Source organism: Trachurus trachurus (genome assembly GCF_905171665.1).
Source record: "Trachurus trachurus genome assembly, chromosome: 22".
NCBI classification, from domain to species: Eukaryota; Metazoa; Chordata; class Actinopteri; order Carangiformes; family Carangidae; genus Trachurus; species Trachurus trachurus.
Genome location: NC_139907.1, coordinates 22,814,567 through 22,827,534, shown reverse-complemented (window position 1 = coordinate 22,827,534; position 12,968 = coordinate 22,814,567). Strand labels below are relative to the sequence as shown.

General features: G+C 42.3%; 1 protein-coding gene across 1 annotated transcript in view; it reads right to left on the bottom strand.

Annotated features, from left to right (window-relative positions):
• Window positions 1–3,306: 3,306 nt before the first annotated feature.
• The window catches only part of syne3 (spectrin repeat containing, nuclear envelope family member 3), a 64,009-nt gene continuing 54,347 nt past the window's right edge, over window positions 3,307–12,968 (bottom strand). Inside the window, exon 18 of the mRNA XM_083997614.1 lies at window positions 3,307–7,919. Within this exon, the coding sequence (XP_083853740.1) occupies window positions 7,737–7,919 (183 nt within the window). The 3' untranslated portion in view covers window positions 3,307–7,736. The remainder of the gene's footprint in view (window positions 7,920–12,968) is intronic.

The following is a 12,968-nucleotide window of genomic DNA, read 5'->3' as shown; positions in this document are numbered from 1 at the left end:
GCTCTTGCTTTTACTTGTGCTGGAGATTGTTTTCTCATCCTGAGTCAACAGTAGAGCTGATGTGAGGCTCCATTATGCTGCTTACAGAGATTTGTCAAGCATTGTTATGCTGTCTGCTGTCTGCAGCAGCAGCAGCGCCGCTTTTGAAAGCTCTCTGACTAATCAATGTCATTCTGCTGGGCTTCAGTCCAATCCAAATCAATGTGAGCTGAGCCCCATCACAGCTCCTCGTCCAGGACTCTCAGTGCTCAGATAATCACTGTCGCTGTCCCTGAACGCCTCTTTCAAACACCGAGTGCTGCCCTCACGCTGACAGCTGCCTGTTTCTGCTCTTTTAGTCGGTAATGGTGTGAAGAGCAGAGTACAGGAATAAAGTATTAGCTCTGCTGTGATATCTGACCACTAAGTGGGCTCGGTACCAACACATCACACTCCTGCTGTGATCTCTGAGCTTTACCAAGACGACTGCACTTTCTTCAGGGTCTTGAAGACTCATTTAAAAGGTCTCTTCCCTTCTTGTAGTTGAATAGCTCCAACCATTTGAGAAGAGTCATTGACCCACCTGCTCATCATGTGAGTGGTAACTGTCACCTGGGTCATGGTCTCAATGGGAGTGGGCTCAAATACTGTAATTTAGGGCAAATGGTAGAGTGCTTGCAATGCAAGAGGAAGTGGGATTGATACCCACATTCCCCAAATCTCCCAGTCAGGGATCAATAAAGTTTATCTGATCTAAGATACATTTTATACATTGATACACATCCTTTATCTCTTTATTGCTGAGCACTCTAAAAATACTGGGCCAAAACGCTGCTCTAACTACAGTAACATCTGTATGTGAATGTGTGTGAACAATTGTGATGTGATTGGCCAAGCCCAAGACAAATTTCCAATAAAGTTCCTCAAAGAGAAGAATAAAGTTCTCTATCTATCTATCTATCTATCTATCTATCTATCTATCTATCTATCTATCTATCTATCTATCTATCTATCTATCTATCTATCTATCTATCTATCTATCTAATCTATCTAATCTATCTAATCTATCTAATCTATCTATCTTTAAAGGGCTAATGTGATGTTGTAGACCACCTTCTCCATGGTTGTTTCTCTTCGATGTGAATCTCCTTAGGAGGCACTTGATCCATATTCTGATTAAAAACTAAAACCAACCAAAGACAGTTGAGGAAGAAGACGTGTAACATGTGTTCCCTCTGGGTTTACACTGATGCATAGTGATGAGTTGAACTCCATCTCCTTGGCCAGAGCCTGGAGGAGTGAGAGTATTGACGACCGAGGGACGAGTTACAGTAACACATCAATCATGACACAGGGAGTCAGAATAAATCAATGTGATGATGTAATATCACACAGCTTCAGATCAGTGTGACCTGAAGTTTAATAGTCAGGTCTGATTCTCTGGTTTTGTTTTTGATGGGCTTATTTTTCCTATAGGATGGGTGGATTTTCTTAAGGTTTGTATCAATACCTCATTTTCTGTTGATGTTTGATTGACACACAATCAGGAGGTGTGGGGGCAGCAAGAGTGTGTGTGGGCTTGATGGTGACGGTTGTAGAGGAGGTGCAGAGACTCACATTGGACTGAACTGGCTCAGATCGTCTCTCGGTGAGAGCGGAGCAGACTGACGGCGACTGGATCCTCCTCCAGCTCCATGTACTTGGCAGAGTGTGGGCTCCAGATTGCGGCACAGCTCGGTGGGCCCGGCTGGGAGGCTAAGGTGAGAGCGGCGTGGGAGGTTGTGAGCACACACACACACACGCACACACACGCTGGACACACTCGTACAGAAACACACAGACATGATTCCTGTAGATAAGACGGTGTTTGTGGAGAAACTGGACTATGAAAGCAGGAGGTGGAAACAGGAAACAGAGAGGGAGCTGGAACAGTGTTAGATTCATTTACACTTCATGATTTCTGATGAAATATTGACCATGACTCAGGATGAGGAAATAAGAACATCAGCACTATCACAAGTATGTTTACACATCTTAATCTCAACAAAGCCCAGACATGGTGAAGATACTGAGCAAACATTTTCTGCACTTAAAAGATCTCCAGATATGTGGAGAACCAGGAGTCCTGCAGCAGATGGAACTGATCTGGGATCACAGGAAGAGACAGACTCACTGACACCAAATCCAGTCAGGCGCTGCAAAGATGGCGGCAGAGGAGGAGCTCACTCTGAACTTCTTCATTTACAGTCTCTGGCAAATGCTGATGTGATTTTTACTGCACTTTGTATAAAGCAATTTGATAAATAAAAACGACTCATCACTTTAGTTTTAATATGTAAGGAATAAAAACATGAATGGCTTCTGGTCCACTGCAGAATAATTAGTAGCTGACATTGTTTCATGCTGTTGTGGCAGGAAAGTGTGGGCAGATGTCCGTGTTCCTGTCTGATAAGGTGTTTTTGGACCGGTAACTAAGACCACATGGACTGGCACCAGATCCCAATCTGGTTGCTGCTGGTCAGGATACAGCTGACATAAGGACAGCAGCCCATTACTTTCATGCTTAAGAACTTTAAAGGAGACATATTATGCCCCTTTTCCACAAATTACAATGGTTCCCAGGTGTCTTAAAGGGATAGTTCACCCAAAATTCAAATTTCACTCATTATCTACTCACCCTCATGTCGAGTAAGGGCTGGGAGAAGTTTCAGAGTCCTCAGTGCCTTCTCGGAGTTACAGGGGGGCTCAGCGCAGCACTGCATGTCCATATGACGGTTGCGAACAGAGCTCACTTTTCTTCGTCCAAAAAGACACACCAAAAAACATCCAAATACCTCCATAGTGCTCGTCTGTAATGTCCCTCTTGTATTGAAGCCCCAACATGAGAAATTGTTCTGAAAAAAATTAAATAAGTCTATGTTTCGAGCTTGTTTGTAGCGGAAGCTCCCAGCACTGCTCTTTCAATCCTACACATTACAGTTTTGTCAATTCTCACATTTTGGGGGCTGGAAGGCCAGACAAACACCCAAATGCTAAAGAGCCTTCAAAAAATGATATTTCCATAACATGTCCCCTTTAAGTGCTAAACTCTGGGCTTTGGGTTATACACAAAGACTGGAGGTAGGAAACTGTTAGTCCTGAGAGAGAACTGATCTCAGAGGACATCTGATCCTCTGAAGGTGATGGAGAACAGAACAGTCAACAGTAGTCTGATGATGATCACTTTCTCAAAATCTGGTAACTACAGTAAACACACAGACTCCAGCTCCAGCTGTTTTTTCAGCGAATCCTTTCAGGACTCATGTATGTTTATTTCCTCAGAACAAAAGACATGAAAACAATCAGTGGTTAAATACAAGCTCTGTTGCATAATATGAAGCATTTCTACTGTTCCTAAACCTTAATAAAATATAATTATATCACTTTATAAAAAAAAGCTCACTTGTCTTCATCTGTGCCTTTTCATGATCCGACACCAAACACACAAGTGCTCTGGACATTTTTGCATATAACGAGTGGACTCTTCTTCAGGACCAGCTGTGCTCGGAGGACTCCAGTCCTTTTACATGTTGCATATAGTCTCAATGTAACATAGAGGATCTGACCAGGCGGAGGTTGCATAGGCTTCTCTAAAGGGACTCATGCATATCATAGACAGAGGAGAGCAGTGCAATAAGCAGCAGACTCTGTCTGCAACATCAACACACACGGCAGGATGACACCTTATATTTAACCTGTTATATAACTGTTATACAGCTGACTTAATAAATATGTGTATATGTAGTTATGGCACCGAGCGCAGCTGATTAACACGGAGCTTTAAGGCCATGAGAACGGATCATCTTCAGTCATGTCGCCTGTTTTTAAAGCCGCTGCAATGAAACGTATTTACACTTTCAAAATCGTCGTCAAAATAAGTTTGATGGTGAAGCTGAAACCTGTGAGATGCCTGGTGGTCAACTCACCATCGTTATCTTCTTCTTCATCACCTCATTCATCCTCAACTATCTGAGAAACACTGGATTTAAAGGTTTAACAGGCAGCTGCCTCATTAAAGGTGCAGTTTTTTTTTTATGTTTCATTTGCAAATACTGTAAATTTTCAACCGTTGCAGTACAGTATCACTACACAAAACAGTAAATCTGGTGTGTACTGAGGCTTCCTGGTGGTTCACCTGGTAGAGCTCATACCACAGAGGCTTAGCGCCAGCCACAGAACAAACAACAAACAAACAAAGAAAAGAAAACCTATAGCCTACTGGTTACTGAGTTACTCAACAGATCAGATCAAACTGTTTGAGGAAGACAGAGCCCATGCCTGTGGACTTGTGCGTAGGAAGAGTTTTTTCTAAAGTGGCTAACACACATTTTTCTGCTGATCCTATCCACAGGAGTTACAGATGAGTGCCTCACACAGAATAAGATGACCTATCACTTCAGAGTAGGAACGTATTCGCCTATTCATGGTCAGAGACGGGACATCAGCAGGTAGCTTAACTCCTGCTCTCGAGCAAACTTGGACCCGACGGTGGAAATCTGATATTTATCACTTGAGGTTTTCCTTCTGAGATCACCTGAGCTCTATCAATATTTCTTTAAAAGCCAAATTTAACACATTACACACACACACACGCTGTGGTTCTCGTTGTGTAAGAATCTGTTACAGGCAAACCTGATCTGGCCACTGTTGCTGCGGCAACATGATAAACCAATAACACACACAAAAACAGCCAAAAAAACTAGGGAAACTAGCTGTGAAAGTGTGTGGAGGTGTTTGTGTATATTTTTAGTGCTGTGCGTGGTGTGAAGAGAGAGAGAGTGTGGGATAAAAAGAGGGTTATTTTGGATTTTCAACAAAAAAAAAAAGAAAAGTTTTACAGCTCAGACACTGGCATCAGGAAGAAGACTTGGGCCCAGTAAAACATCAGAGGCCGAGCGGCTGTTTTCACGGGTGTGAAAAACACCGACCACTCTGTCCAAGCCAAAACAAATCAGCCCTGGTGAGGTGATTGTACAGTTAAACAGAAAGAACAATGGTGAGAACAGAAAGGAACAAACATCTAACAGATTTTTGGTTCTTCAAAGTACATTCAACAAATATTAAACGGTTCATACTGAGAGAAAACACACACACGCACACACAGATCATCGTCTTTTCGGAGTAAAGCTCTCACTCTGTTATGTTTGATTGTTCCTGACTCAGTCGGCCTCAGTTTGTTCACACTGTGAGAAACATGATCATAGACCTGATCATCAACATGATCGGCTCTTGGATACCAAACACTGTGTCACCCAACAGGTTCCAACAGGTTCTCCTCGTCTCCGCCTCTGGTCTGGTCTGTGATATTTATTTGGAAGCTGCTGTCTGCCTGAAGCCTGAACTCTCAAACAGAGGACAGAAGTGAACCAGTCTAGTTTCAGGTTTCTTCTAAGACGTTAGAAGAAAACCAAATCTCCAGTCTTTGGTCCTGCTTAATATCACATCAGCTTGTGTTTAAATGAATGATGAATTAAAACACTGTCAACACTGAAAACAGTCAAATATGAGAGTGGACAGGGTGACAGACAATATCACTTCAGGGTTTATATGAATGATGCTGCGACTAAACATCAGTGTCAAGTTTTTGTCACATGTTGAGGCACAACGTAATGTAATCAACACAGTGACACATCTGCTCAGTGTTATTTAAAATATTTCAGTAGGAAGTATCATGATGTTCTGTACGACTGAGCAGTGGCCTCCACCTGCTGTGTCTAGCTCAGGTGATGGATGTGGGACGATCATTGTGCATAATCACCGTGGTTTCAGTGTGTTAAGAGAACAACGTGCAGACGTAGCTACAACAAACCACAGTGGAAAGTTTCATGTTAATAGAAACCCTCAGTTTCTATCAAACACATTCAGACTGGATGTGGTCCAGAGGCTCAGTGTGACGTGCTGACTAAGCACTGTGCATCACTGGGCTTTTAAACTGAGTGCTACCTGACTGCTAACTGGTTGCTAATTGACTGCTAACTGGTTGCTAATTGACTGCTAACTGGTTGCTAACTGACTGCTAACTGGTTACTAATTGACTGCTAACTGGTTGCTAATTGACTGCTAACTGGTTGCTAACTGACTGCTAACTGGTTACTAATTGACTGCTAACTGGTTGCTAACTGACTGCTAACTGGTTACTAATTGACTGCTGGTTGCTAATTGACTGCTAACTGGTTGCTAATGACTACTAACTGGTTGCTACCTGGCTGCTAACATATTTATTAGTACCACAGACTCTGCTTCACATCTCTCTCAGTGTGAACATACAGTGACAGTCCTGACTTATGTTGTAACAACCAAGAACACAAAGAAGTTACATTTTGACCCATTATTAAGCTAAACAATGACATTGACATGATTTCTTTCCATCATTAACACAACATTAACTGAGGAAATGCAAGAGCTGCAGTAATCACTGACACAGATGCAGTGATAGCTGCAGTGTCAGGACCGTTTACGCTGCTGTAGTCTTTGGTTTAGAGTCTACATGTGTATCTGTGGACTGACTGACTCTGGGTTTGTACAGTCTGATACACATTGACCGGGAGAGAGTGGGTCCAGTCACCTGCTGAGCAGAGATCTGAACCTCCTCTCTGAGGCACTAGTGCTAAACAGGTTTCATATGAAATGATGATGACGGTTGGTGGTGGTGATGATGATGATGATGATGATGATGATGATGGTGATGATTATTCGTGTTCAGTCCCCATCAAAGAGACTTTAGGCCTGATTCTAAAGGTAGAGCTGATGAACTCAAGTCCAGGGAGTCACTACTACCACCATTATAATAGGTTCATGTTATGACAAGATATTTTTAGCTCTACAATTAAAACATTATAATAATATACTATTTCTTATGATAATTTAGAATAATACTATATTCTGTCTCAGCTTAAATATGTCATTTGTCAGCTCAATCATATCAATCAGGTACTGTTAATGTGTCCAGCTGCTACAGCTTATAATTTTAACATACAGATGTGGCCTGATCATCTCTAATGAGAAAAGTTTATTTTCTAATGAGATACATTGGTGTCATATTGAAAGGCTTTTACCATTTAATGAGGCTTGCTGACTGTAATAATGAGTCTAATGAGTCTCATTAAAGTGAAGTGTTGAAAGAAAATAAGCAATTGTTAGGAAATAATCAAGTTATTTCTTGTGGTCGTGGAGGCAGGGTCGAGCTGCAGTAGAACTGACTCCTTGAGGGAGGGGATAATGGGATTTAGAGTCTAGTGGTACTACTACTGTTTGTTTGAGCCTGACAGGAAGTTATGGCACTTAGAGACGACAGAAAATGACTTTGGCGTACAGACGTTAAATCTACTAGTCTTGTTACAGTATTAGGACAGTCTTAAGAGTGATTTGTAGTACAATTCTTGTTCCTTTGTGGTTGGTAGTCAGAGACAGTTGGATTTGACTTTTTCAGATGTGTGTGCTACTCTAGGCTGTGGTTTCCAACCTAAGGAGGATGATATATATATATTTTTTTTACAGTACTGTAGTAGTTGTAGTAGAGTGGTATGTGAAATGTGAAATACTTTGCAGGGGGTTTGAAGCTGGATGCTGTGCGGTCTGTTAGATTCATGCATGATGATCAGGGGGCAGGGGGATGCAGGGTCTCAAGTAGTACAGCTAACATGTCCTACATAAGCCGTGGTCCGTCACAGGAGGGAGATTAGGTGTTACTGGATCTTGTGCTGCCAGAAGAGCGGTTCCTATGTGGGTGGAGGTCCTTCGTAGCGGAGCATGATGTTGAAGGATCGGGCAAAGTTGTTGGTGAGGGAGCAGCTGTGGCCCTCGTCCATGAACGGCAACAGGAAGGCCAGGAACAGCAGAGCGAGGAGGAGGAGCCACAGAGGGAGAGCCAGGCGGCACACGCGCTGCATCAGACCGGGCTTCTGCAAACGAAGCAAACACCAACAGCACATGACACACAGCCTCTGGATCACTGGTGAGACCTTCACGAACAGCACTCAGTGATGGTGAAAGCCTTTTATATCAAACAAGCTTCAGTTTTCAGATCTCTTTGCTTTTACAACATGTCATTATGTTGTAAATTGACTGTAGATGGATCAGTCGTCACTCACTCAGCCATAATGACAGGCTGGAAACATGTGTGAGCCAGCTGTTTGGAGTTCTGATCAGTTTGGCCTCATCAGAACAGAAAACCTTTTTCCCACCTTGAACTTTCCTTAAAGGGATACTTCACCCAAAATCGATAATTCACCAATTTTCTACTCACCGTCATGCCAAGGAAGGGTTTGGAGAACTTTCAGAGTTATCAAAACACTTTTGGAGTTCCAGGTGGGGTCCGGCTAGCAACATTTCATATAATGGCGGTGGATAGTGCTCACAAGATTTGCAGCGAGATGTTCGTTCTTCATTGTAAACCATTGGATGTATGATGTAAACACGGAAGAACATCTCGCAGGAAACCTTGCACATACGCACAAACATCAACAGAGTCACTGGGAGCTTCTACTACAACAAGGCTAAAAACAGAGATTCCGAACAACTTTTTCATGTCACGTCTTCAGGACACTTGGGTCAGTACGGATGAGCAGTATGGCAGTATCTGGATGTTTCATAGTGTGTGTTTTGGACATAGACTGTAAAAAGAATGGACGTAGCGTCCGTGACGTCACCCTTTGGTTTTGGGGAGTCGTTTTTGTGACTCAAATATGGCGGCCTTGGACAGCGCCATGTTGGATTGGCCGGCCGAGAACCCGCCCACTGGCCTCGAAGCAGCTGTCCACGGAGCTGCTCGGACCTGTCACTCAACGTTTCCGCGCCCTAATTGGCCAGAGTTTTAACCTAATAACAGTAAAACGGTAGAGTTAAAAAAAAATTCACCCCCCTCAGAGTGTGTACGGGGGTAGAAACTATCGATTGAGAAAAAAAAACGTTCTGACACCAGGCTTTTAACATGTTTATTGAGGGTGTAAAAGCGGCGATTTTAACTCATTGAGTGCCAACCACGTAATTTCTCGTTTTTCGTTCCCATGCGTTGAGTGCCGAAAACGTAATTTTACGTTTTTTGCTTTTTTTTTAAATTATGAAAATAGACACTTTAATACACATTATATGTAAATTTGGGGACTCTACGACGAGGAGAACTGAAATAGATGACGATCAAAGTCACATGACAGCTCATGATCTGGAAGTTTTTATCATAACTCGGCTTCTGCAAACGAGTTCTGCATGCAGATGCAGCAGCTGCTCTGCTCTCACCCGCGCTGCTGCTCCAGCTGCTCCAGCAGCTCGGAGCTGAACCAGGAAGCTCTCAGCCGACAGTCCCACCCGGTCTTCATCTGGAGCAACACCGTGTCCTCCCCAAAGTCCTCCCGCGGTAAAATCTGATGGTCTCTGGGCCAAAGCAGACCGGCATCACCGACCCGAACCACAGAAGGACCGCGACCACCGGCGGGACCGGTCTTCCCGAGCCGCGGTGGCCGACTGACCCTCACGCTCCGCGGCGAGAAGCTGTGACACGGCACGGTGCGTCTGTGTTATTGTTGTTTAGTGGCGCCCCCCCCGCCCCCGATGGTGGTTTTGTGAATAGAACAACAACTGATACGAGCCCTTTGATCCAGAAATGCGAGTGTGAGAAGAGCGACAGACACAAACAGCGCACCTTTCATAAAAGACGCTCTATCTCCTTTTCTAGAAAAAAAGGAGGGATTTTGGTGAAACCCAGCCATGTTTAGCTTGACTTTTCTCAGGAACAGAGGCACGTAGAAACAAACGGTTTGTGGCCACTTGAAGCATTAAGGTAAACCTTTCAATTGAGCCACAGTATGTGTTGGTGGCAATAATATAGAATACACTGTGGCTCTACATAAAAAGTCAAAAATGGTCTAAATTGCCGGTACACTTGACTAAAACTTTGGAAAGGAGCGCGGCACTCAATGAGTTAACATGGGGGTCTATGGAGAATGCTCCCTTCTGACACCAGCCCCCAGAGGAAGCCGGGGGGATTGCAGTTTTTTGAACGCGGAAGTGAGCTTCACTTCTCAGACCCACAACTGCCCCCTTGGTTTTGGACAATTCAAAAGTGACCACAATCCGCCACCATTATGTGAAAATCCGCTGCCAGTTGGACCCCCCTCTGGAACTCCAAAAGTGTTTTGATGACTCTGAAAGTTCTCCAAACCATTCCTTGTCATGACGGTGTGTAGAAAATTGGTGAATTATTGATTTTGGGTGAAGTATCCCTTTAAGCACAATCAGTTCAGGTCACCTGTCAAGTTTTACACTCATCTTGACAGCAAATGAAGAAAATAGGAAGCCACCAAAAACACATTTTCCCAGTGACAAATTTGAAAGTAACACATTTATCATACGAAAAATCTATAAAACAATGAAGTGGAAAATGTGAAGGGGTTTGACAACCTTATATTATGAGAGAATGCACTTACAACCTAATATAAACTCATTTGTGTTTCAATAATATTAAGTCCTTCAGTATGAAAGTGGCATCCAAGGACTTTTAAATCTGCATTTCGTCCTTGTTGCTGTGAAACTGTCATCATTTTATAACCTTTAATTATAATTATGTTGCCATGGGGTTTCATTACATTATATTTGTATTTTTTGTGTGATCAAGTTTTTATTATTTCATCCCCCCCGCCCGTTTTACAATATGCCCACATTAAATCAAATTCACAGTTACTTAATTGACATATATACATACACCACCTTAAATCATATATATATATATATATATATATATATATATATATATATATATATATATATATATATATATATATATATATATATATATATATATATATATATACCACCGTACATCGTACATATACCACCATACATCATATACAAAATGAGTATGTCATAACCATGTGGGCTATTGTCCCACCCTTATCCCACCCATACCACCCCTACCCCTCTGGCTTATTTCCCTCCCCTCCCCTTCCCCTTGCTGGATTTAGTCTCTAAACATAAAGGGGGAAGTACATCACATACAGTTCAATTAATTAACACAGAGGTGTCAAGTCCCCTTGTCCCTCTCCTCTTCTACTAACAAATGTCCAAAGAGTACACCAGTAATAATGGAAATAAATAATTAAGTAATAGTAAAAAATAAAAATAAAAAATAAAAATGACCATCCTGAGATAAGGGTGATCTTATCAGTTCACACTGCCAGTAGTATCCCCCAAATATTCAACATACATACATACCAAACATACCATACAGGTACCCCTTAACTCCCAATTCCCTATGCACAAATTTACCCAGACATCTTCATACACTTTTATAGTTCATACATGGGGGACTAAGCCCTATCGACTAACCAGTTTTGTCTATGTAACTTAAGTCTAATCTTCTCCAATGCCTTAGACAGGACCTCAATGCTATTCGTTATAGCCCCATTCGATCGAGCAATCGAAAGCTCCAGAGAAGTAATGTCGTACAGTAAGGCAGTCCATCGAGAGATATTGAGTGTGTGTGGCGGTTTCCACCTCTGTATTAACATCTTCTTAGCTGCCGTCAGGCCTAAGAAAAGTAGTTTCTTCTGAGTAAACTTAAGTACTAATTGAGAGTCATCGTTTAGCAGCAAAACAATCGGATTACACGGTATGCTGATATATTATATATATATATATTATATTTGTATTTTATACATTTATCTTGATTGGCTTTTCTGTATATTTTTGTTGCTGTCAAACAATACAGTTTTTTTTTTCAACTAACGATGTGGGGATTTTGTGATTATTGGTTTGCTCAGAAACACAGGAAACCTGTTTCATTGTCACAGTAAGAAATCCTGATAATAAAGTGAAGGAGATGTGGGCAACAGGAACCTGTTGAACCACCTACACAGTCAGAACCATCATGTTCCAAACACAAAGAGCTGACCAGGTCTCTCAGGCTTGTCTCTCTGTGACTCATTGTTCCACCCACACTAATCTGTCAAATCACAACATCAAACACTGATTCATCAGACTGGAGAGACTTTCAGGTGTCTCTGCAAACACCTCTGTACCCAGCCAAGCTTCAGATTATATGAACACAATCTCCCCTGCCTGGGTTACAGTGTACAAGTGTTTTTAATATACCGGTATATAAAATGTCACCACCTAAAGGGATAGTCCAACATTTTGGCAAATTGGCCCATTGCCATAATCCTTACGGAGTTGTTTTCTAGGTAAATTCATGCAAAACCGCTGATGCGCGTTCCAGTCAGGGGCAGTTTTCCGGCAAGCAGTCTCTGCATTTGCCTCGAAAACAACTCCATCTCGTAACGTTCCGTTATTATCTCATCATTATTATCAGCATGGTGAATGTGCAGGTCGTTGTAGGAGTTGTTGGATTGTGTATTTGATGAATTTGATGAGGGAAATTAGCCTCCGTAGCGTAGCTCTGAGCAGCTCGTGGCTCGGCGGTTCTAAAAATAGCTTTCACCAACAAATAAAGGTAACGAACCTACTGCTATGACTATAGGGATTATGCCAAAATGTTGAACTATCCCTTTATTTTCACCCTTATCAAGATTTGAGTCCAACTGTATCATGATTAGTGTGTGAATTCATGAATTGTGACAAAACCATGTTCTGAAGTCAGAGTTTGATTTGAAGAGGTTCCCTCCAGGTGTTCCTCAGACATGGTGTCCATGATAAAAGGGACGGACAGAGGGACAACCTGAAGACATATTGCCTCTGACCCTGACTGTCCTCAGCGCTGAGGCTTCAAAATTAAATTAAATTTGGTAACTGTTGGAAAAACATTCAGATTTGAAGTCACCCGGTGGTTTGATTTCCAAAGTGGTTAAAGCCGCCGCTGCCATCATTATGTGCATTATGTGTTTGGTTTGTTTGCATAAGTGTTTGTGTGTTATATCGATCGAGTTCAATTATTTAACCAGGGCAGATGCGAGCACTACGAGCTCTTTCTATGTTTGTTATGTCATTCACACTTCACCAAA